At 51.3% G+C, this 24,862-nt stretch overlaps 1 protein-coding gene across 7 annotated transcripts in view; it reads right to left on the reverse strand.

Moving 5' to 3' along the window:
- The window catches only part of Kifc3 (kinesin family member C3), a 91,478-nt gene that overhangs the window by 21,903 nt on the left and 44,713 nt on the right, over positions 1-24,862 (reverse strand). For 2 of the 7 annotated variants that reach the window (XM_055621616.1, XM_055621617.1), the window contains exons 2-4: positions 8,361-8,565; positions 5,658-5,800; positions 564-702 (exon numbers count right to left, since the gene is read on the reverse strand). In XM_055621616.1, the coding sequence (XP_055477591.1) occupies positions 564-702; positions 5,658-5,800; positions 8,361-8,565 (487 nt within the window). Of the gene's footprint in view, positions 1-563; positions 703-5,657; positions 5,801-8,360; positions 8,566-12,371; positions 12,456-12,651; positions 12,898-13,044; positions 13,144-24,862 lie in introns of those variants that run through there. The other 5 variants (XM_055621618.1, XM_055621619.1, XM_055621621.1 and 2 more) reach the window with 5 other exon arrangements.

Raw genomic sequence — 24,862 nt, forward strand, 5'->3', positions numbered from 1 at the left:
CTGTGACTGCCCGGCCAGTACTTACTGCTGAAAACCCAGCCGACTGCAAAGGAGCCTGGAGAACCTTCTAAAATCAGTCAGCTGTAGGTGCCAACAGGGAGGAAGAGGATAACAGAACCACACGCTTATTTTTCCCAGCCTGAAGGGAGAGGAAACAAATCCCTGCCCTCTGGAGCCTCTCACCAGAACATAGCCAGGCCTCTGCTGAAGGCACCAGTGGCGTCTGGGAGGCTGCTCCTGGGCCCTGCTTTAGATGGGTGCTGGGAAAAGACAAAAAGATGGGAAATTCAACCCCAGCCTCTGGTGGCCAAGGTCTCTTATCACTGGGTGGAGCCCTGGTGGCCCTGGGACAAGGGGCAGGACAAGAAAGAGGACAGACACCTGGCTGTCCGTGGATCTGGAAGAAGCTGGCTGGAGTCTCAAGTTCATGTCAGGTGGCCAGTCTGGCTGTGCCACCTTCAGCTGTGGAACAGCACCAGACAGCTAGGACTGCATGGGAGCCTCCCTCCTCAACTAGCTCAGCCAGAGTGTGTCAGTTGGATGGTGGGGCTGACCTCCTTTACCTGTTTTTTCTACATTCACGGTACCACCAGCTTCGGGGGCCTTCCGGTCCCGCCTGGGGGCCGGCGCCTGCCTCTTCGGGAGCTTGTCTTCTTTCGTCCCCTGACTCTTGCTCTTGCACCCCTTGTCCTGCAGGGCCTGCTGCCAAGACACAACCAGAATCCTCTCGTGAAGGGAACTGTGCTGAGGAGGGACCCTTGCCCTGGGATGGTGAGGGCCCAGCAGTGTCTTCATGGAGGAGTGGACAAGCAGTCCTGCCTGGGGTCCTGGGAGGCCAGACTAGCGTCCCCCAGGAAGATGACGGTACTTTACTCTTGGGCCCCACGGTAGTCAGCCTTCACACCAGTAAAAAAGGTTCATAAGTACCTATGTCCCCCAGGTGAGGTCTGTGATATCTCTGCAGGCTCCAAGGGGCAGGAGACACCAGTATGTGAACAGCCTGTTTCTATCAAGCCTCATCATCGCAGGTCACTCTCCAGACCTGCCATACACACAACAGTCTTGGGGAAACTACCTTGTACACCTTGGCAGATGTGAGGTGCCAAGGTCCTCACTCCCAGGACTAGGAGGCTGCATGACCATCCGACCAGGAGAATGACCACCCTGCCTCCTTTTACACTCTGTCCCAAGGAGCTATCCACAGGCAATGTGACCCCATGTCCTGGTCAGGGGACTGAGGCAAAAGTGGTTGGGCTGGAACAGATGAGTAGAGGGGTGGAAATGGGTGCTTCCTTCAAAGACATCCTGTATAGCTCACAATAGATACCAAGCAAGGGTCAGAACAGTGTGGGAAAGTGTGAGCTCATTTGAGGGTGATACCTAAGATACAGGTGAACAGGAACTGGAGCACTCCCAGACAGTGGGCCTGCATGTGTGCTCAGTGGGGAGTTGTGCACACACAGAGGCCCACTGAGGTAGAAACGAGAGCAACTTAAATTTGGGGAATGGAAATTAACTTCACAACAGGAGAAAAGGATTTGAGCAGACAGGGCCTTCCAAGTCATTCTGGACCCATCTGGGGTTCAATGTTTTCACCTTATAAACAGTTTGCTTTGTTTATGTCCACAGAGGCATCTGGAAAGAGGCTTTTATGCCTTCTCAAGTCAAGTGTTGCTCCTATTTTTTTTTTTTTTTTAATTTACGGTTCTCACTCTGTAGCCTTGGCTGCCTGGAACTTAAGAGATTCATCTGCCTTTGCCTCCTCACTATTTTACTGGAATTAAAGGTTTCTGCCAGTCTCGGGCCAGGTGCTACTTTATTTTTAAATGCTCAGTCCAGGGAGGGCAAAGCTCCAGAGAGACAGCATGTCACTGCACACTGTGTGGTTGTGAACAAATTCTGCACCCACCTGCACCTTTCCCTCCTCAGTCTAGAACCGCTAATATCTGCCCTCTAGTGCCAGTGGGCAAAACAGTGACAACAGCGAGGCGCACTTAAAGCACCTCGCATACAGTAGGTGCCACATAGATAGCTGGGATAGGTTTATAGTTTTTCTACTTCACTCTTTCACTTTGAGCATCAAAAGGCCAATCAAAAGAACTGCAAGAATGAAAATCGCCTGGCAGGTGCCTGATTAGCCACACCCTCAGCCTCTTTCTCCTTCATCTCTTGTATTTAGGAAATTTCTCAGCTTAATTTTATCCCCACCCTTCAACCAACTGCTACACAATCTCAAGCAGGCTGGGGGAGGTGGGGGTGGCAGGGACAGCAACAGTTGGAAGTTTCCATTTGCCCTCAGACAGGAGCAAAGGTTACACTATTTTTGGGCTGCTGGCCGAAGAATAGGAAAGACAGACGCCCCAGAGGGGCGGGGGGAGGTGCTGGGAATTCCTACAGTACCCTTGGAGCTACTACTCAGGCGTTACTTGCTGGAGCAAGGCTGGACTAACTGAGCCTGTGTGTGACCTGCAGGTCGCCTCACTGTGCTTGGGACACAAGCAGAGAGCCTTATCCATAAACATGGCAGAGCTCTGCAGGGGCCGGAAGGACATGAACTTGGAAGCCAGTCGCTAACGGCTTCTGAATGGAATGTCAGCAGAACTGCAGAGCCCAGGCCTCCATAGCAGCCACAGCCTGGGACCCTATAATCAAAGCTCAAGAACAGGGCCACCACCCAGCTGAGCTGCAGCTCCTGACCACAACTCCCAATTTAACTTCCCTCTGGTTTCCTTAACTGTTGTCTCACCAGACCCTCTCTCCTCGAAGACCTCACAAAGGAAAGAAGTATGGTCGGTTCAGATTGCCGAAGAATCTCACGAGAACCAAGAGACACGGTAAAAGAAAGGCTGTCCCTGAAACACCATCATCACCAGGGCAGCAGCCCAGGACTGCATCTGCTGGACGGAGGATGGCTCAAAGCTGTGTGTTCTCCCAACACCCATCCTGCACTAGCTGCACTTGCTTCATCCCAGCTCCACACACTGGCTACCTGGTGTGCGTGAGGCCCGCAGAAGCTTGGTAGAAAGCCAAGCATGGTGGCTTATGCCTATAACCACAGCACGTGGGCACCTGAGGCAGGGTATCTGCCATGGGTTCCAGGCCAGCCCACGTTACAGAGGGAGTCTCTGTCTCAAAAACATAAAGAAAGGAGGGATTTTGAGTCCTCTCTCTTAACCCTGGCACTCATGCTCTCAAGTCATGTTCCTGGTGCTCTCCTGATTATATTCAGGCATCTGAGGCCACATGGGGCCTCTGCCGGGCTACCATCTCTCTTTCCCTTCTCACCATCCCTGTACCTGTGCTAAGGATGCATTTGCACAAAGCGGCCAACCCATAAATATCTGTTCAGCAAATGCATGTATTAAAATATTTATGGGGCGGGGCAAAGAGATCGCTTAGCAATTGAGAGTACTGACTGCTCTTCCAGAGGACCCAGGTTCAATTTCCAGGACCCACATAGTGGCTCCTGACCACCTGTAACTCCAGTCTAAGAAGATCTGATACCCTCTCTTCTGGCCTTTGAATACATGTGGTGCAGACACATACCCAGGCAGACACCTACACTCATAAAAATAAAAATAAATCTTTAAAAAATATACTAAAACAGGCACTGGAGAAATACATGTATACATGTATACATGTAGATATAGCAATCATATACCTTAAATAAAATAAATTTTAAAATAAGAGCACTTGCTACTTTTGTAGAGAACCTAGGTTCAGTTCCCAGCACCCACATGGTAGCTACAGGGATCTGATTCCTTCTTCTGGCATCCTCAGGTAGCAGGTACTAGGTATGCACACGCACGCGCACACGCGCACACACACACACACACGTGTATATATAGGCAAACATTCATACACATAAAAATAAAAGCTTAAAAACAAACAAACCCCACACCGAACTAATGCAGTTGGGTATGGTAACACACACCTTTAATCACAGTGCTTGGGAGACTGACTCGATAGATCTCTGTGAGTTTAAGGCCGGGCAGGGCTAAAATAGTGAGACCCTGTCTCGAAACAAAGCAACAACAGACTAATGTGAACCAGCAAGATGTCTCAATGGACGAAGGTGCCTGATGCCCTGAGTTCTGGTCCCCAGAACCTGGTAGGAGAGTTGACTCGCACAAGTTGTTCTCCAACCTCCACAGGCACACTGTGCTGCCCCGACACCCACGCAACTGCACCCACCCCCACAAGTTGTATAAAAGATGAACATCATGACTGCTTGGACATCAAAGGAGCTCACTGTGATCAGAGACAACACACAGGACAGACACGGAGGATCCTACCATCACCGCCATCATGGGCAGCGGGTGGTGATGGGATGAACTTCGGGCCTCATGTGTGCCAGGCCCAGCGCTCTAATGCTCAAGCACACACACAGCTCAGTTAGAGTTTATGGGAAGATTTAGAGTAGAATATTGTGCAGTAGTTGAGGGACTGGAGGTAGTTCTCCATGACTAACGTGTGTGAAGACATCTCGAAGACGGCTGAGAGGAGACAGCAAGTCGCAGAGCGATGTGGAAAGGAAAATAGTGTACCACCACCCTGTAACAGGTGGTGGTACAGTAAGATAAGTGGATGAAGAGGAACCTTTCACAGTGGACTTGCAAAAGGACTAAAAGATGGGCATCCAGCTGCTAGGGATTGAACTGTGAATTCTTTAAATTCTTTATGCCATTTGGAGTTTTGTTTGTGATTTTGAGATAGTTTCTCTGTGTAGACTTGGCTGTCCCTGGAACTGGCTCTGTAGACCAGGCTGGCCTTGAACTCAGAGAGCCGCCTGCCTCTGCCTCCCTTAAAAGTCATACACTGCCACCACTGTCACCTTTTACACCATTTTTTATACCTCTTTACTCCATTTGTAATCAAGTAGTTGTTTTTAGTAGTTCAGATCTCAGCCCTACTGTGTGACTAGCAGCACACTGCTTAACCACTCTGAGCCTCCCTGTCCTCATCTCTAAAATTCACATTAAACAGTATCTTTGTTGAGACATGAGTTCGAATGCCTGTGTTCCAAAACAGTGTTGAATAAAAACCACTATCTCTTCATATTATTCCTACAATCAAATCCCCCCCCCTTTTGAAAATCAATGACAATTGCAGAGGAAAAAAAATCTCCCCCCACTCCCCAACATCTCCCTTTGGACTCTGTGAGCCAGAGTCTAAGTATCCCTGGCTGGCTTGGAACTTGCTTTGTAGACCAGGCTAGCCTCTGACTCACAGAGATCCTCCTGTATCTGGCCCATTTAGGATTAAAGACATGCACCGTGTCCAGCCTGACCGTCCCTTTGATTCTTCAAACAAGGGAACACAGGCATTGTCCACACAGAAATAAACAGCTCCCCCAAGCCAACTCCCCCAAGCCAGCTCCCCCAATATCTCCTCCAGCTCTGCAAATCTTACCAAAGGCCTCACTTCCTACCTCAGCCAGGGTGTGGCTGAACCACTCCCGTCACCTTAGAGATCTTCCCTGAGATAAACTGTAAGGCATCCTGTTGCATTCATTCAGGCTCTCAGCTGTGGGCTGCAAAGGGCTAGCCAACAGGTGCCTGGCTCTTCTCCCTGCCAGACCCAGCTGCTGGAGCTCAGAGGACCACAGCACACAGCCACACTCACCCTCACCCCTGCATCTGAGAGCTGGCGCTTACCTGCACTGTCAGGTAGAGTCTGTGGGGACTCCGAGGGCGGGGCCAGTCCACACTGAGGGCCCTGCACTGTGCCAGAGACGGCCGAGCTGTGCTCCGGGCGGTGGAGTCTTCCTCACCACCAGTTAGGATATCTTTTCCACGCCCTGTCCCAGGACAGACAGACAGGTGAGATGACATATTTGGCAGCTCAGCTTTTTCCCCCTCTGATCTGCCCAGGTGTTGACAGCAGGGCCTCACATGGCCTCACAGGCTCTCTCCACAAAGGAGCACAGGTAGGGACAGGGTGGGGCTGCTCAATTCCCTTACTGAAAGGGACCCTGAGATTCTTTCCTAGAAGGTACTCAAGACCCTGCCAGGGACTTCCCAGTTGCCACAGTGGCTTTCGGGGTCCAGGCTTGTTCATCAGCTCCTCTGCAGAGAGCAGCAAGAGGAGGCCAAGATATTGGGTGGTTGAGCTATACACCACAGTGACACAGTTTTAATATACAGGCTGCCTCTAGGTGGCAATTTCTCCCTTGCCTTCATTAAAAGCAAACCACACTGGGTAACCTGGTCCCTGCTGTTTCCAGAAGAATACCCAGGAACAACTGAAGTGCATGCTCTGGGGCCTCTACTGGGACAGGACACCTGCCCCTCCAGCCTGTCCAGGGTGGGAAACGGTACTGGCCTTACTGTCAAACTGCACAGCCACAGGCTGGAGAGATGGCTCAGCCCCAGAGCACACACCACTCTTTCGAAGGCCTGGAGTTTTGTCCCCAGCACCCAGACACTCACACTGTCCCCAGCATTCACAACTGCCTGTAAGGCCAGCTCCAAGCCATCTGATGCCTCTGAACTCTGTAGGTACCTCTACTCATGTGCATTTAACCAGACACAGATATACATATAAATCAAAACTAAAATAATAAATATTTTAAAAAGTCAATTCAACAGAAGCTTTTTCACCAGACACATGCATTTAATCCCTGCACTCAGAAGGAGAGAGGCAGACAGATTTCTGTGAGTTCAAAGCCAGCCTGCCTGGTCTACATAGCAGGAAATTATAGTAAGACCCTGTATTTAAAGAAGAAGAAGAAGAAGAAAAAAAAAGCACAGCCATGACCCTGAGATAAACTAATATCCTGAGGGCATAACCCCATAGTGAGGGTCAAAGAGGACTAAACGCAGCAAGAGCCCACCCTGTGCCAAAACCACAAAGGACCCACAAATATTAGCCATTAGGACAGTGATTGCCATCACACCACCCAAGCAGGTGAGGACATTCCCCCGGTCTGAAAGGGAGAAACCGGAGATCTTGAATGGCTGTGACATACCTAGTGTCACAAAGGCTTGTATTAGAACCCCACGTACCAACTGATCCAGGCTGACTATCCCTTCCAAGATGACAACGACAGTAGCTGGGGATATCTGGAGGGGACTGGGGTGCCCTTTTTTGACTGAGACTCTTAAGTGTCAAGCCTAAACCTGCCTGTCACAGTACTCATTACACACACACACACAATGAAGAGCTTGGTGAGCTTTCCAAAGTGAATTTTTTTTTTTTTAACCAGAAAAGCCGCATCTGTCTCCATTACATTCACACCCTAGGAACAACCTTGTAGAGACTGTCCTTTGCCCTTTTCAAGCAACCTGCTTTGACTGACTCACAGAGCCCCTACTTTGCCTGAAGGCCCCTGGGGTATAAGGGGATGGTCAGCCTGGGGCAACCACAGAAGCTGGAAGCTGGTCAAAGCACTGCCTGGCTGCCGCTGGCAGAGTGCATGTGTTACAGTTAGAAAGGGAGAGATAGGACTGTGCTATGGGCCATCTCAGCCTCCATGCATCCCCTTCTGTAAGAGGCTTAGATCCACCTCCACAGCCTCATGACCCAGAGGGCCAGACTGGTAATCTGGACACTTCTCCCTGTGGGTCAGGAACAAAAGGTAACAAATACCTGAAGGCAGTTCTCCAGGATAACTCTGCCTTCCCACACAACCAGGCACCCTGCCCACCTGCCCACACAGAGCTAGGGAAAGGGTCAAGGCAGCTTCCTCACCCCCACACCCAGCCCCTAACCAGAACAGAAGAGCCACTGGCTCCTTGACAGTCTCCGAACCTGGGATGTGATGTGACCCAGAAAGCTGACTTCGGGCAGCTCCCTAAGGTACAGCAGTGGTCCAGGCTCCAGGACCCTCTCACCATAGACCTGCTGGTAAGATCGCTTTGAAAGCAGCTGTGGGCTGTCTGACACCTAAAACCTAGGACCTGCTGGGCAACACTCTTGAGCAGCCTATATTCGCTCCTCACTCCTGTCCAGGGCAGCCTGGTGGAATCAGGTGTCGGTGATGAGCAGGGCACCCAGGAGGTCGGCTTCACCTACCTTGTTTACTGGCCTTCAGCTGACATTAGAGAGGACCCAAGTGAGATCTCAGAGTCCCTGACCTGGTTCGGCCAGCGGGAACGTGGCTGAATGCTGCGGTGCTATGGACTGTTAAAGTTTAACCGGCCCCAGCCTTCTCCTCCTCCTAGGCTGGACGCAGGGAAGGAGTACTCGGTGACGCTGCGCTGCGCTCCACGCCCAGCCGGCTCTGGGCTGCTGGCTACCCTGTAATTACCTGACAGCTCTGACTGAGTTTAGGAACGGCAGTGAGAAGCCTCAGTCTCATCTCTGGGATCTGGAGGAAGGAAGGGAAATGAAGAGGCATTCTAAAAATGCGGACTCACCAGTTCTCAGCCTCCCCTGGCCGGTGTGTGGGAAAGGGCGGGCGGCTGGGCTGGCTGGGGCGGGGCGAGCCATCCCAGGCTTGGGCTCCGGGACCCGGCCCACTCTCCACAGGCCCCGCAGTGAAGGCGTGGCTCCCAAGTTCCACGTCCTGCGAGACGGGACCATGGCCCGGGGCTCAGCAACTTCTTGTGGGTGCCGGGCAGGCTGGGGAGAGAACAAGGGAAAAGGAGCTTCAATTAAGAGGAGTGGGTAATCCACACCTTGTACCATCTGGAAGGGTCTACAAACAAGGATCACCTGCCAACCAGGATAGCAGCCTCAAGTGCAGCAACCCCTACCGGCCCTGGGCTCAGCGGAGGTCTCCGAGAGGGCCAGGAGTCAGTGTGTCTGCCACCCACTGCGAAGATCTGCCAGAGGACACACCGGGTGACAGCCACACATGGAGAAATCTCCAGGACTATGCTTCCAAACAGTGGTGAGTTTAATCCCTTTCCTCCATTACATCTAATTGCACCCAGCTGCTTGCTTAAGTCTCAGCCTTCAGGCTGTTTCCCAAACCAGTGGCCCAGCAGCTAATTCTCTGAGTACCAGCATCTCACTGAAGGGGAGCTCAGGGAAGGGGCTGGCTTAGGGCCAGGGGCAAACTGGGTTTACATTCGGCAAATTCTCGGCACCAGTTCATTCACACGTGCAAGTAATACAGTGTTGCAGGTGTGGTAGGCACTCTGCCAGGCATCATTCAGTTCCCATTTCATAATCCTTTCCTGAGTGCCTACTGTGCGCTGAGCACCTAGCAGGAGAAATGGGGCCTCAAACTTCCAGTCAGAAGAGAGCAAACCTTCAATAAACCTTCACAGCTTCAGGTAAAGGTTTACTGAAATGATGGCACAAGCCTTTATTTAATCCCAGCACTCCAAAGGCCGAACTCTTTAGGAGTTCAAGGCCAGCCTGGTCTACATAGCAAGTTCCAGGCCAGCCAGGGCTACACAGTAAAGTCCTGTCTCAAAACAAACTTTCACAGTATGAGCAGTTTACAGGGAGATCAGAGGGATTTTCCGGGCCTGGAAGTGTAAGTGTGCATGGGAAGTGAACAAATAAATAGAATTCAAACACAAATCTTTATACTTGGAGTTTTTGTTTTGGTTTGGTTATTTGAGTCAGGGTGTCATTATGTAGCCCAGGCTGGCCTTGATTCTCCATCTTCCTCACCGCAAAAGTCTTTATTGTTGTACCTATTGTGTGCAGAGGAGCTCAAGGACATTTAAGCTGACCAAAAACTTTTGCCCCAGATTCAGGCTGTGATGTCAGTTACAGAAACAAAGTGAGATTAAAGAGGCATCGTGGAATCTGAAGACTGAGTTGGGCATCCAACTGACTTCCTACAGAGCTACCTGGATTGTTGGCCATTTTCACTTTCCCTACCCCTCACTGTACTTCCTGGCACTTCCTGGCAGGCAGCAGGAACGTGTTGAACAGGGTCTCCCCACACTCTCTGACTCCCTCAGGGTGAGGGGCTCACAGAGCTATGCCCACATGCTCCATGGTGGTTTACTGGATAATCCTCTCCAGGATAGCTACCTAAGGTCAGAGCTAAAGGCCACCACTGCTAAAGGTGAGGACAGGGCTAGGCTTGAGGAGCAGGGGGTAGAAATAGTAACTGAAGGAAGAGGAAGGACTGAGAAGTGGCAAGAGCTGCCCAGGGCAAGCACAAAGTCCTCAGAAGTGGCTGCAGGGCAAGTAGGAAGGGCAGGCTAGACGGTCATAGCAAAGTAAAAGAAAGCCCTAAGGGCCCTTTTAAGAGAAGCAAAGGGGGAGCTGGGTGTGGGGGCTCACACCTACCATCACTCAAGTCCCAGACCAGCCTAGGTTGCAAAGCAAGTTCAAGGTGGCTCAAGGAATTGGAGAGGGCTAGGAGGCAGATGTTTCCTTCTTTGGGGGAAGTTCAGCTAGGATAAGGAGATGAGCTGAGAGAATATGCTCTATAGGATGGGTGATCGGTAACACGTGGGGTTGACAGAGGGCCAGGAACAAAGCATCTAGAGTTAGGAGGAAAAAAAAAAAAAGAGCAAGAATCTGGTGCTGGAGACTGAAGAATTGAGATCTGATGCTTACAGGGCCAAGTACTGAAGACAGTGGTCTCTTCCTTCCTTGACTGAAGGCAATGTGGGGCACTCACTGGGAGGGGGACAGGGATGTGGGAGAGGAGTGTCAGAAAGATGCTGACCAATGTTAAGTAGCCCCCCCACCACTGAGGCCCTGAGGTGGAATAAGCAAGTGGAGCATATACAAATGTCCCCTACCCCAGCAGCCTGGCTCAGAGCCAGGCATAAAGCCAGCCCTGCAGGCCGATGGGGGAAGACAGGAGAACCATGTGAGACCATGTGGGATAGAGGATTCTAGGGGAGATCAGCTCAGTCAAGGAGGGCAGAAGCAGGAGACCATATTTCTGTGCTATCAGGAAGGGAAGTTGGAGAGGCAGCCTGAAGAAAGAGGAAGGGTGTGTGCTAGGTCCCAGAGAGGAAAAAGCAGCCGAATTTAGCAGCTGGAAACCCCGGTGTGAGGTCAGGAGTATCAAGGAATCTCAAACAGGCCTAGAGTTCTAGGCCAAGAGAGAATGGCACACTCTCCTATGCAGGTGTTGGCTCTGGGGCCTTGGGACCTCTACTAACCTAGAAGCCATGGGGTAGAGCTATGACACTAGTTCAGGCCTTGGCTCTGCCACCTAGGAGAATTAATTACCCATTCTTTGTCTAATCATCTCCATGTATAAAGTGGTGAGAACTGCACCTCACAGGGCTGGTATAAACAGACAATGCACGTATGAAGTGTTGGCATATACAAAGAGCTCAAGATGCTATCTTTTAGTGCGGTGTCCCATTGGTGGGTGAAACACAGAGATCCTGGCTGGGGGAGGGGCGTGTGCCTCTCTGGGCCTAGACAAGGATGGTGGAGCTGCCCTAGACTACAGTCATTGTAAAGACTGGAGCGGGGGCAGTTAGATTTCATAGCTTGGTGATAGCCTGGGTGAGCATTTTTTGGGGGGTGGCTAGACTGATCTGGGTCATCCCAGGCACACAGAACCTGTTCTGGGGCATCCAGATTTCAAACTCTCTGCTCCCTGGTACTCATAAAGACAGCAGAACTAACAGCCACATAAATACACAAAACCATTCTGGAGCTGCATTCCTAGCAAATGATTCTCTCCGGCCAAGGAGATTGCCCCTTATGAAGGGCACCAGGGAGTAAGTCCTACCAGGCTAGGAAGGGCACTCACCCAGTCTGGGGCAGAAGGACACTCAGGAAGGTGAAGCTAGGGGTAGTCCCAAAGCCCCGGACCTTGCGATATGCACTCAATGGGGGTGGATGACAAACGGTACTTAATTTAAATCCAGCTTCCTCTGTAAAAGGTCTCAGGACCGGGCCTTTGACTGTGTCAGCCAGAGTTCTGCAGTTACTTGCAGTGGAAAGGCTGGAGGGGGCAGACAGCCTCTGGGCTCCCCCTCCCTGCGGGGATTCCTCAGCTGCAGATGTCAATGACTTGATTCCTCACAGCTTGCAGCTTGCGAGGGGTATCTCTGAGGCCCTTCCTCCTAATCTAGGGGTTGGCGCACCCCACCCCGGGCCTGGCCGGAGAAAGAGAACTACCCAGGGACACAGAGGGAGGGCCCAAACAGCAGCCTTACTGGGAGCGACCCCTGCGGAGGAAGGGTTGACACGCAGCTCCCAGGTAGGCAGGCTCTGCACATTCCCTGCCAAGGAGACCTGAAGAGGGTCTAAGGCGGCGCGACCCCAGAGGCCGTGCCACCCTCACGTCCAGGGCAGAGCGAGATCCTCCGGCGGCACGAGGCAGCGGGACCCCCGCGCAAGCCGGGTCTCTGTGGGGCCTGATCACAGTGCATGCGGCGGGTCGGGACACAGGCGTCCGCAAGCAGGGCGGGCGCGGCGCTCACCGGACGCGCCGGGAGGAGCCCGTTCCAGCCCACCCCCAGCCAGCCGGGACCCCGACTCACCGGCCTGGCGGAGACAGGATCCCAGCGACGCCGCAGCGCCCGGGGCTCGGCCCGCTCCGGCCCGCCCGCGCGAGGCAGCTCCACGCCGCCCGCCGCTGCCTCCTCAGCCCGCCCCGCGCCCGCCCCTCCCGCACTTTCCACAGGAAATGATTAACTCAGACCGCGGCGCGTTCCCATGGCAACGGGCCCGGGCGGCGGGGTTAGCGCGCACTCTCGCGCACGCGCCCGCCCCTGGCGCGTGCCCCCTCCAGTCCTACCCCCGACACAGGCTGGTACGTACTTGTGCGCTCACCCCCTGGTGCACGAGCTCAGCCGGGCCAACCTAGCCTGCGCCTGCAGAACAGGCTCACACCCTCCACCGCACACCACGTGCCTGTACACGCGCCCTCACCCAGCGCTGAGGTACGCAGGCTTCTCTCTCCCACCCCGGTATTAACACTGGGAAACGGTTCTGCACCCAAACCCAGGTGCAGAAGTTTCACGCACTCCAGCTAGGATTCACACACATCCAACACGCAGACTCACATTTTCTTAAGAACACGTTCTCTCATTCTAGCAAACTCACACATGCCCTTGCACACGAACCAGATCAAGCACATACACACTTTCACCTGCTCTGCTACACAAGCACGCACCGCACCCTGTCTCTACAGGCGCCCAGCCCGCCGCATACCCCCTCCAGCTGCGCCCCTGCTCCCCAGCCAATGAACGTCTTCTCCCAGCAGCCGGCTTGGGGTTTGTTAAGGTAACACATTCCCTTAAGCTCCAGCACAACAGCTCCGGACTGCCACAGCCCCCAGTCCGTCTTTAAAAGCTCCTTCCTGGGGCGCCTAGGAGCCTCGGAAGAGGCCTTGGGGGAGAGCAGGCTCAGCCAGCCAAGAGAGACAGCTGACCCAGAGGAGCCACTCTGTTCTTTGTCTCCCAAACAGAGAAGCATTTATTTCAGCCACACTGTGCCCACTCCAGGGTGCGGAAGGAGAGAGTGTCGCAGGAGCCTATTTAGGGGAGGCTGATGGTCCCAGATAACTGGAGAAGGGGGGGTCTACCCCTTCAGGCTTGGCAGGGATGGCCTAGGAGGGAACAGGAGAGGGCCATGTCGCCTCAGATGAGCCTGCTTCCTGCTTCTGCTGTGGAGACATGTGCCTGGGAGTGAAGAATCTGGACCACGATAGAGGCCAGGGCCTAGGGCTCGAGGGGGGCCTGGTGTCCGAACAGGATGGTAGGCCCACAGCTCTACTGGAGGCTCTGTGGGGAAGGGGTTCGTCTGTCATTAAAGTCTTCGTATAAAAACAGATGCCTTGTCTTGCTTAAGGGTTGGGACACTGACATTAACTTCAGCTTCCTTCTAGCAAAGCCAAAACCAGGTTGTTGTTGTTTTTTATTAATAAAAACATTTATTGTTCTCTTTTCTCCGATCTCAAAAGTAGTAGGTGTTCATTATAACCATAATCCCACCCACTAGAGATAAGTGCTGCCAACACTTTATTTAGTACAGTCCTTTTCCCCTTGTGCACATAATAGACACCATTTATTCCTAGTGAACATAGTGCCAGGCACTGTGCTGAGCTCTCTGGCAGAAAGATCCTGTTTGACACTGATGAGCCTGGGAGGTGGGCTCGAGGGAGGAAGAGTGCATGGGCCAGTGCTGAGGCTCGGCGTCCAGTAGAGATGTGTGCCTATGCACCACAGAGCACCACCATATGAACACAGGAAGTGCCAGCAAAGGAAAACTGACCAGGAGGAAGCATTTTTAAAATTCCAGCAAGGCTCTAGCTTGAAATGTAAGAACTAATTGTTCAATGATTATTACGGATTTAAGAATTCACACTCTGCTGGTCCCAGGTGGCACGGGCCTGTCATTCTAGCCACTGGGGAGGCTTTAAGTTCAAAGTCTGCTGGCTACAGAGTGTCACCGGGAACTGCACACCAGCTCCATTTCCCCGGCAGTTTCAGTGAAGGCTGCCAACTCTCCTGACCATGGGAAAAGTGAAAGATTTCCCAGAATCCTTGCCACTGGCCTTGATGCTTCCTGCCCACTTTAGGGTAGAGATGGAGCTGTCTAGGGCCAGATAAAAGGCAGTGGCCAGAAAGCAAACCTCCACCCACATCTGCAGGGCAAGGGGGCAGCAGTGGCATCTAGGTGCTCAAAGGGCATGAAAACCCCTCATGTATCTATGAAAAGTAGCCAAGCACCCAAGAGCTCTTCCCTAGAGAGAAGCAGAACAGAGAAACTGAGGAGACCCTGCTGTGATTTTTTTTTTCACCCTCTTTCTCACAGTGGCCAAAGTCCGCCACAGATACGCAGGCTGGAAGTTTATTGGCTGGTCACCTCTAGCCTTTGTAAATGCCTGGAGGCCTCATTCCTTTACGCCACCCCCACCTGCCTCTGCTAACCTTTCTCTCATCAATTCCGGATGACCTTGGAGTTCTGCAAGTCCAGCAAGCTCATTCAAAGGGAGCAGCAGACATCAGGAAGCCTTTCCACCCCTAAAGATGGTGCACACACGACACCACTACTATGGCCATGACTGTAGCCTGTCCACACCATTCCCTCCTTGAGGACAGGGCCCTTTCCAGACATCACAAGCTCTAAGGTTTCGCTCTGGTGCCTGTCATCACATACAGGGCAGCTCACTGAGTATACACATGTCAGGTGAGACTCAGAGAGCAAGAGGCAGGAAACATACCCAACCGGACTTCCTCCCAGGCAAATGGAAGATAATTCCTAGAAGACAGAAGGATCCTTACATGGTTGTTTTTGTGTGGCCAGAAAGAAACCCCTGCATCTGGGGAAAGTTTATTGTCTCTTCACGCTGCAGGAACTTCTAGTTTATTTGGTTTCCGTTTTGATGTAGGGGTGAGGGATTATCCTGCTATGTTGCCCAGACTAGCCTCAAACTCCTACACAGAATCGATCCTCCCACCTCAGCTTCAAAGGAGCTATAACTACAGGCACATGCCTCTGCACCCAGGTTCTTTGAAGTAAGACAACAGTCTAGGGTTGACTCTCACAGTAAGTGGTGCTGCTGATTGAAATCACATCTTCTAATAGTCCTGAAGTTGTCCATCATTGAGGAAGGTAAGAGCAGCCTGCACCCAGTCACACAGTATGAGTTCAGCCTGAGCATATTAGAAGCCAAGGGGTTTGGACCACTCTTGGCCAGATTATAAATTATTTCAGCCCTTGTCTGCTTACGACTCAGTTCCCACAGACACTGGAAATCCCTGAAGGAATAAATACCTTTCACCTGGTTCCTTCAGCCCCTGCCTGATCCCACTTTCTAAAAGCCATATTAACAGCATGAAACAATTCTCCCATTTTCAGGGGGACTCTACAGGGAAGCAAGGCACCCTGCCCCACCCAAACCTAGCTTTGAAATTCTCAGACCTCATGGCCTGTCACCCTTTGCCCAGTAGCCTCATTCAATTGGCACTCCCACCCTCCCAAGAGGGCAGCTAAAAATCTCCATCTGACCTGCTAAGGAATTTGGCATTCAAACAGAGGCTTTCTCACCCTTATCATCCCCTGTAGTCTAAAAAATGAGAGGAATGCAAACACTGCAGTGATAATGTATTTATACCAGGTAATAAAAAGATTTAGCAAGAATGACCCAGAGAGGGGTGTATATACGTGGGGGGGTGGGGTGGGGTGGGGTGTGTGTGTGAGTGCTGGCCTGTAACCTCAGCAGTCTGAAGGCAGAGGCAAGTGGATAACTGAGTTCCAGGCCAGCAAGGGCTACAGAGCAAAACCCTGCCTCAAAAAAACAAAAACAAAAACAAAAACAAAAACCAAACAAATAAATAAATCCAGGAGTGACCTTGGGGGAGGCACAGTGGACAAGCCCTGCCCCAGCCCCACACCACCTCCCTGACTCATCCTCTCTGCCAAACACAAAAGCCTCTGTCCTCCACAAACTCTCTGGCTTCATTTCCTGCTCCCAAGGCCTCTGCCCTGTTCATCATCACCTGTGCCTCAGTGCTCCCATTTTCCCTTCCTGCTCATCAGTCTCTCCCTGTCTGAAGTTTTGGTGTTTGGTTGGGCTCTTGTGTTTTTAATGGTGCTGGGTCAATACAAAGAGCCTGGCGATGACAGGCGAGTGCCTAACACTGAGCGGGTCCTCGTAATGTTTTCATTTACTTATTTTTTATTTCATGGGCACTGGTGTTCTGCCTCCTTAACTGCGGAGCCATTTCTCTAGCCCCCAGTAGCGTTTTGAAAGCTTTTGTACAGGTACTTCAAGGTGCCTTCTTAGACAAGGGCACTTGCCACTAACCCTGAGTTCAAACCCTGGCACTCGTATTAGAAGCACCGACTCCCACAAGTTGTCCTCTGACCTCCACAAGCGTGTCATGAGACACACACACACGGCCCGCACACACATGCATACAACAAATAAATAAACTTTTAAGTGTGAGAAATGGACGGAGCAGTTAAGTGCTTGTCACTTGCATGTGGTTCATAATCGCCATTAATTCCAGTTCCGGGGGCTCTGACAGCCTCCTCTGGCCTCAGCGGGGCGCTTCATGCATGTGATGCATGGGTGTAAATGCAGCCCAAACACGCAGACACAAAATAAAGGGAAAAAGGCAAATAAAGTTTTTGTCTTGAGATGGCCACCTGCTATGATGCCCTCTTGCCAGTCTCAAAACCCTGAGTCCTTTTGTCACCAGCTTCAAAGTGCTTGGGATTTGCAGGTGTGTGCAAAATAATTTTTTAAAAAAATGTATAACTAAACAGAAGCCAATGAAGTTTGGAAAAGTCCCCAAATTCTACTGCTCTTTACTTGGGTCGTTGGTCAAGATTTTCTACCTAGTATAAAGGGCTGTGAGCAGCTCTCAATCTACAGTAAGACAACACAGACAATGGTTAGACATGGGCTCCATTCAGCTTGGCTCAGCTTCTTCTCGTGAACATAGGGTTATTGTTGTACCTAACCAATGAAGTGTTGTAGAATAGAAATGTGAGCACATTGAAGCACCTTAAGCCACCATTGCAGGGAACTAGCAGTATCAAAATGCAAGCAGCAGTTGATGGTAGACAGATTGGATGCTATTTTTTACTCTAGACTCTCACTTTAAAAATTTTTCCAGCCGGGTGTGGTGTCACATGCCTTTAATCCCAGCACTCAGGGAGGCAGGGGCACGTGTTTCTGTGAGTTTGAGGCCAGCCTGGTCTACAAAGTGAGTCTAGGACAAACAAGGATACACAAAGAAACCTTGTCTTGAAAAAAAAAAAAAAAAACTTTAAATATTTCCCATGTAATTCTTTGTTGTTTCTGTTGTCTTTCATCAGGGTCTTGCTACATAGCACAGAGGCTGCCTAGAATTGGCCATACTTCTGCCTCATTTTCCCAAGTGCTGGGATTACAAATTAGTGCTACCATACCTGGCTACTATATCATTTTAAAAAGGTCTGTTCTTCTCTATGAACCCAATAAAGGCTAAGATTCAGATCCCATGAAGCAATGGTCCTGATGAAAGGAATCATTTGCTTTCTTTTATCTGCAGTACTGGGAACTCACACATTTCACCCAAACTCTATCCCTGAGCTCTGCCCCTCAGCCCATTTACCACTGTCTTATTTAATATTTTGTTCTGTTGAGAGAGGATCTCACGTACCCCCACAGACTGGCCTCAAATTTATTTTGTACCTAAGTATGGCCTTAAACTCTCGATCCTCCTGTCTGTACCCCAAAGTACTGAAATGACAAACTTGTGCGACTTTGCCTGGTGCCTGACGGGTTGTCATTACTTTTGAGAAGGGGTTTCTCTGTGTAGCCCGGGCTGCCCTGGTACTCACTCTGTAGACAGACTGGCCACTGACTCGGAGATCCGCCTGCCCCTGCCTCCCAAGCACTGGGATCAGAGATGTGAGCAATCACCACCCAGCTTGCCTGGCTAATTTATGAATGTATGTGTTTTGAGAGTCTCCTGCAGCCAAGGTTGGCCTTGAACCTGAAAAACCTTGAACTCCGGGTCCTCCCAGCTACTACCTCCCAAATACTTGCGGTGCAGAGCCACACCACCGTGCCCAGTTCAATCACTAGTGTTTTTCAAATGGCTGTGTAATGCTCCACTGAGTGGCTGGGTCCCAAATGAGCCCGCCATTTAATGGGAGTCCATATTTAAATAGCTCTCCCTCTTCTCTTTTATAATGAACATGCTCCCTGCCCCTCACCCCACAACCTCCCTGGGGCAGGAATAAGGAACAGGGGCTATCAACTTCAGAAAACCTTCCAGAACACAGCTTAAGCACTTTGCTGTAGCTTTCTACACGTTACCAGATTGCCTTCAGAAGCTCTCTACCAAATTTACCCTGTTGTTGGCAGCACTTTTTGAGAAGAACAGTTTTCACACAAAATTACAGTTCTTCCCTTGGATCCGGAATGCTCTCCCTGGCAGGTTCTCTGGGGGAGCACATGAAGAGATGGCTCTGAGAGGTGGCTGACAAGAACAGGGTGTGTTAGGCTGGCAGACTTCAGGCCAAGAGTTTGTCACCTTAGTTGGCTGAGTTTGGCTATGGGCTAGGCTCACGCTCCCCTTCTCCACCAGCTCTCCAGTCTCTGACATCTTCCCAGGTAACCATGTGACATCCCCTCAGCCAGGATCCAGGAACACACAGGGATACCCTGAATGGAACACTATTTTCAGGCAGCCACTAGCAATATCATTCCTATTCCCGCCTTACCCAGACAACATATTCAGGCTTTTTGTTTGTTTCTTTGTTTGTTTTTCTCTGTGTAGCTGTGGCTGTCCTGGACTTTGTAGTCCAGGCTGGCCTCGAACTCACAGTGATCCGCCTGCCTCTGCCTCCCTCAATGCTGGGATTACAGGCATGCATCACTGTGACCGGCTTCTTCCTGCTTCTTGCAAAAAAAGTCTAGAAAGGAAACCTCTAGAAAGGAAACCCTGGTGGTCAGGGACCAGGGGCCACACCAGATCAAAGAAGCTTCATTCTTCTAGAACACATAGCTCCCTGCCTGACCACCCTGGTGGCAATCTGGTGACACAGCTACCTCAGCCACTACTGGTGTTAGCTGCAGCATTGCCTGGCTTAGGCCACCACTGCCAGCTGCTCCCTGTAGCCTGTCCTCCTCCTCTGGGGGTGGCCCTTGTTTGCAAACAGCAACGGAAGTTTTGACGCTGCGCTGCTGATTAACCCGCCTCCCACGGCTCCCAGTTCTTAGTCATCCCCGCAAGTCTCAACCTTCCACATGGGACTTTGCCAGTACCCAGGTGACAGGGAAGAAATGACAAGGATCCCTGTAGTTTCTGTGGCTTCCATGGTTCATCTTCCAGGGGAGGGAAGGAATGAACTTCAGCTAGCCTCACAGCCAAGCTGTGCCGGACCTGGAATGTCACTTCAGCTGGCATCTACCTAAGGACAGCCATTCCCAGCCCAGGTGGCCTGGACTCCACCAACACCCCTTACCTCTTCATGGGGGTATGTGCCGCAGGCACAATCATTCATTCCCATCTTAAAGGTGGAGAAACTGAGATAGTATATTTTGAGAATGGCCAGGGGAGATCCATGAGTATCTATTAGGGGACACTGTTGAAAGGTAGCTTAGAAAGCTATAAGAGGGGGGTTATTTCAAGACCTAAGCTGTTCTCCGGCCCACTGTGTGATCTGGGGTAGATCCCTGCCCTTTTGTTAGTCTTGCCCCACTCCCCGGTCAGGGACTAGAGCAGAGCAGGCTCGTGGCTCTTCCAGCACTACAGTGACAAGGACGTTGGCTGACTGTTCAGGATGGTTGTAGTTCAAAGAGGGAGTGGGTGGAGAGAAAGGAGGCCACAGTAAAGAGAGATCTACCCAGAGATGCCTCAGGATTTGCCTTCTGGGAGGAGGGCTCAGCCCCTAGCCTCCTCCAGGGATTCCCCGCTACACTGCAGCTCTAGGGTCTGAGAAGGGTGTGTGTGTGATGTCACCCAAAGTGCAGGCTCCAGGGAGAGCTGTCAACCAGGGCCGAGGGTGTCCCTACCCCAGTCTCTACTGTTTGCCTTTCTCGGTATTACAGAGACTGTGTATGTGGACTGTGTATGTGGGGTTGGGAGGAGGTGAAAAAAATAGATGGGGCCTGACCAGGAGAAAGCTGGTGAATCAGGGCAGGGGCTGGGCCTGAGAGCAGAGGGCCTGGGCTACAGCAGAGTGCACAGTTCACTCCAGAATGAGAATCAGAAACTTTGGGAGCTTCAGGTCTCCAAAAGTCCATGTTATCTGGTGTACCCCATCTTGGTGACAATCCTGGGACCTGCAGATAGGTGTAGCCCTCCCAAGGACAATGCCAGCACCAGCGGCTGCAGATGACCAGTCCTAGGGAGACAGTAAAGGACGCTCTTTGGGTAAACTTGTCACCTTTGGAGCATCGGGCCCAGTCAAACCCATACGGCTGCCAAGTGCTTGCACGGCCATAATTGAGATTTCACTGTTCTAAAGCACACCTCCAATTTTAGTTCCCAGCACCTCCCAGGAGCCCATAGCTGCTTACCAGGTGGGCTCAGCACCCTCACTATCATAGCCCCTGTAACATGTGCCCAGAGGAAAGAAGCCCAAGGACCCAGAGACTCAAGGAAGCTGAGAGCTGCGGCCACAGGGCTGGACAGAGTGCCCTCCAAAAACTAAAAGCTGTGCTGGTCAGTCTGGCAGAGGTAGAGGGAGAACACAGCACAGAGAAGAGGGCAGGGCACGGCCCCCCTCCTGCTGCTGTGAGCTATATGGTTCCATGTGGACTTGGCCCAAGGCAGGCCAGTTCCTGCCCAGGTTGTAACCTCTGTGCTACACAGCTCATAGAGCAGAGCAGACCTTGTGCCATGGTCATTCCATAGCTGGCCCTTTCACCATGTGACCGCCGGTGAGACTATCACCTTGTGGCAGTTTGAATGAGAAACGTACCCCAAGGCTTGTGTATTGAACATTTGGTCCTCAGTTGGTGGCGATGTTTGGGAAGATTATGGAACTTTCAGGACTCAGGGCCTTACTGGAGGAAGTTCATCCCGGGGGAGGAGAGTTTATCGCCTTGGCACACTTCTAGCTCATCCTCTACTTCCTGTTGGCAGCTGAGATGCTCAGAGCTGAGAGCTCAGCTTCCTGCTGCTGGTCCCATGTCACCCCACCACTGTGGATTCTAGTCATCTGGAACCAAACTCTTTCGTAGGCTGCTTCTGGTCATGGTTTTTCAGCACAGCAACAGAGAAGTGGCTGATACAACCTCCTCCATGAGGCCATCCTGACAATACCCAGTCCGAAGTTGCCAGAACTTCCTCCTCCTTCCCCTACTTCACCTAGTGCTGGAGTGTGACTGAGGGGGAACTCACAGTCTCCTCCATTAGGCAGACTAGGACTCCCCGATTCAGTCCTTTCCCCCACAACATGGTGTGACTTTGGGCAAGGCAGCTAACCTTTCTGAGCCCCAATGTTATGGGTCAGTGCGATTAACTAAGCATTTACTGTGTGCTAATCCTTAAAGCAGCCAGTGAGTGAATACTTGTCATAGTCAGCTTTCATCATCAACTTGATACAGCCCAGAGTCACGAGAGAAGGAAGTCTCAGTTAAGGTATGGTCTGTATCAGATGGGCCTGTGGAAACGCCTAGGAGAGATTATCTTGATTAACTAATGGAGAAGGGCCCAGGCCACAGTGGGCAGTACTAGTCCATGGGCAGGTGATCCTGGACAATACAAGTAGGCTAGCCACACACAGACTGCCTGTAAGCCACCTGAGTTCAACCCCTGGGGAACTCCACAGTTGTTCTCAACATATGCTTCATGGTGTGTGTGTGTGTGTGTGTGTGTGTGTTATTTACTCTATTAATATAGAGTAAATTTAAATTTAAATTAATTTAAAAAGTTTAAGACACTCAAGAAAAATATACACAAATAAGTACATAACGAAGCTGTTCAATAGGCAGAGTGTGCAGCCAGGCCTTGAATCCCAGAACTCAGGAGGCAGAGGCAGGTGGATCACTGAGTTTGAGACCAGCTTGACTTGAAGCCAGCTTGGTTGGCATGGCTCCAACTGCACAGTGAGACTCTAAGTTAGGGGCAGAAGGCCCCATATCTCTGTGCTCCAAGCTCTAACCCACCTTAGTGCTTTCTTTTTCCTTCTTTGTGTGTGTGTTATCCATGTGTGTGCTTACATGTCTGTGCACGCATGTGGAGGCACTGGGTTGATGTGGGGAGTCTTTCCTAAGAGGCAGAGTCTCTGACCCCAGAACGTGACAACCTGGCCAGCCAGCGTGCTCTGGGGATCTTGTCTCCACCCTCTCAGTGTTGGAATCACAGGTGAGCCACTATGCCCACCTGACATAGGGTTTGGGGGCTTCGAACTCTCATGCTTGCACCTCAGGCACTTTATCCACTGGGCCATCTCCCCAGCCCCGCTCCAGTTTCTCATAAACACTGTCCCCTCTCTCCAACCATCTCCCAGAAGCCTCGAGGGCTCCTTTCAAGGTTTTCTTCCCTTTGTTTCCAAACTAGCTAGGCTGGACTACATCAGCCTCCTGTCCCCCCTCTTCCACTAGGAATCCTCCTGTCAGGAGGCACAGGTTCCAGCTCTGAGAGGCAGGAAGGCCCGATATGGGACTGTTTACCTGGGGCCACACAAAGGCTCAGTCCATAGCAAGGTAGCCTGGTCATGGTGTCACCAAGTTCTTTCATCTGACCACAAATGTCCCAAACACCCCCAGACTTCCTGCTACTCCCTGCCACAGACACCCACACAGGGTACCTAAATTGAGTCTGTGCCCCATAGCAAGTACTGCTAGTGTCCCCAGTGCCATTCACATGTGGACTTGGCCAGGAACCCTGCTACAAATTGTCTGCCTCCTCGAAGGCTTTTAGGAGTCCAGTTTCCTTCCCCCTTGAGGCCTAATCTCGGTGTAACTTTCAGGCCCTGGCAAAGGATGCTGAGAAACTCTCTTCCTGATAGAGCTGAGCCATTTATCTGGATACCTGTAGCTGTTTAATGGATGATACAGAGATGGAGAGGAGGACAGGTGAGGAAAGATCCCCTAGTTCTAGGGACAAGTCTGAAAATATTCCCATTAAGCTAGGTCTGTGATGCATACTTGTAACCCCAGAACTAAGGAGGCTGAGGCACCAAGCTTTTCAGTTTGAGGCTAGCCAAGGTTATATTAGGAGTTTCAGGCCAGTATGGGCCACACAGAAAGACCCTGTTTCAACCTACCACTGTCCATCCCCAAAAGCCCAGCTGGTATTGGTGGTGCATGCCTTTGATTCAGTACTCATGAGGCAGAGGCAGGCAGATTCAAGGCCAGCTTGGTCTACAGAGTGAGTTCCAGGACACCAAAGGGCAAAGGAACCCTGTCTCATTAAAAAAAAAAAAAAAAAAAAAAAAAAAAAAAAAAAAAAAAAAAAAAACAATACAGGTGAGAAAAACCAAGTCCCCAAAAGATGATCTGGGACCAACAATATGGCTTAGTGAATGAAAGTGCTACTGCCAAGCCTGATGACCCCCCCACACACACAGTCAATTTTAAAAGAGAGAGTATGTGACCAAGACAAGAAAGGAACCAGGAGAGGATCTTCTGAGGTTGCTCCTCTCTAAGCTCACGTGATCTCCCTCTTCCCCATTCTCACCCCAGAGGCTTCCCCCCTGTCTCAGGGAGGAAGGCCTCTGAGAACCTGCTCTTAATCTCAGGGCAATTTGGGCTGCGAGTCAAGGGCTCTGACTACCATTGCTTACGAGACCTGGTCCCAGTTCTGAGGCCCCTGTGAGTCACAGCTGCCTTCACAGGTAGCAGCCCAAGCTATCTCACCAAACCACAACAGACTGCATGGTGACAGCTCGGTGTTGGAAGAATGTTGTTGCCAGACAGGTTTATGAAACATCCCGGCTCCAAAACCAGGCTAGGCTCCTGCTGCATGGGGCGGTGTCTGGGGCAGCCCCCACCCCCTCATACAAGGATGTGTGTGGGACCCTTAACCTCAACACACCCCCTGAGGACTCAAAGAAGCCAGCCACCACCTTGGAGCTGTCGAGACAGCTCAGTGGGTAAAGGTATCCACGGCCAAACCTGATGGGCTGAGGCTCCCCAGAACCCACATGGTGGAAAGAATTGACTCCCCCAAGTTGTCCTCTGACCTCCACACATGGGCCATGGCATGGACATACTCCCTAGAATAAGTAAGATTTTTAAAAATAGAAGTCACCCAGCAAAGCAAAGGGGGAAATGTGACCCCAGGCCACCATTCTATGCCACTCCAGTAAGACGTGGGATCGGGGAGGTTGGAGGACTCACTAAAGGTGTCTGCAGGCATCGTGGCCAGTCTTGAGCCATGACTACTGAGGATAGTGACAGCAATGACAACAGCTGACCCCATGCTGAGGTGGGGTTCTGCACAGCACATTCCTAAGCTGTACTGTGAGGGCCTTGTGGCCGTGGAACAAAATTACCACAAAGCAGGTAGCTTAAAAAAAAAGAAGTTCAGAGGTAAAAAAAAACAAACTGATAGAAAATTCCTAGCAGTTC

This window comes from Psammomys obesus, unplaced genomic scaffold (genome assembly GCF_907164565.1).
Source record: "Psammomys obesus unplaced genomic scaffold, mPsaObe1.curated_primary_1811, whole genome shotgun sequence".
In the NCBI taxonomy this organism is placed as follows: Eukaryota; Metazoa; Chordata; class Mammalia; order Rodentia; family Muridae; genus Psammomys; species Psammomys obesus.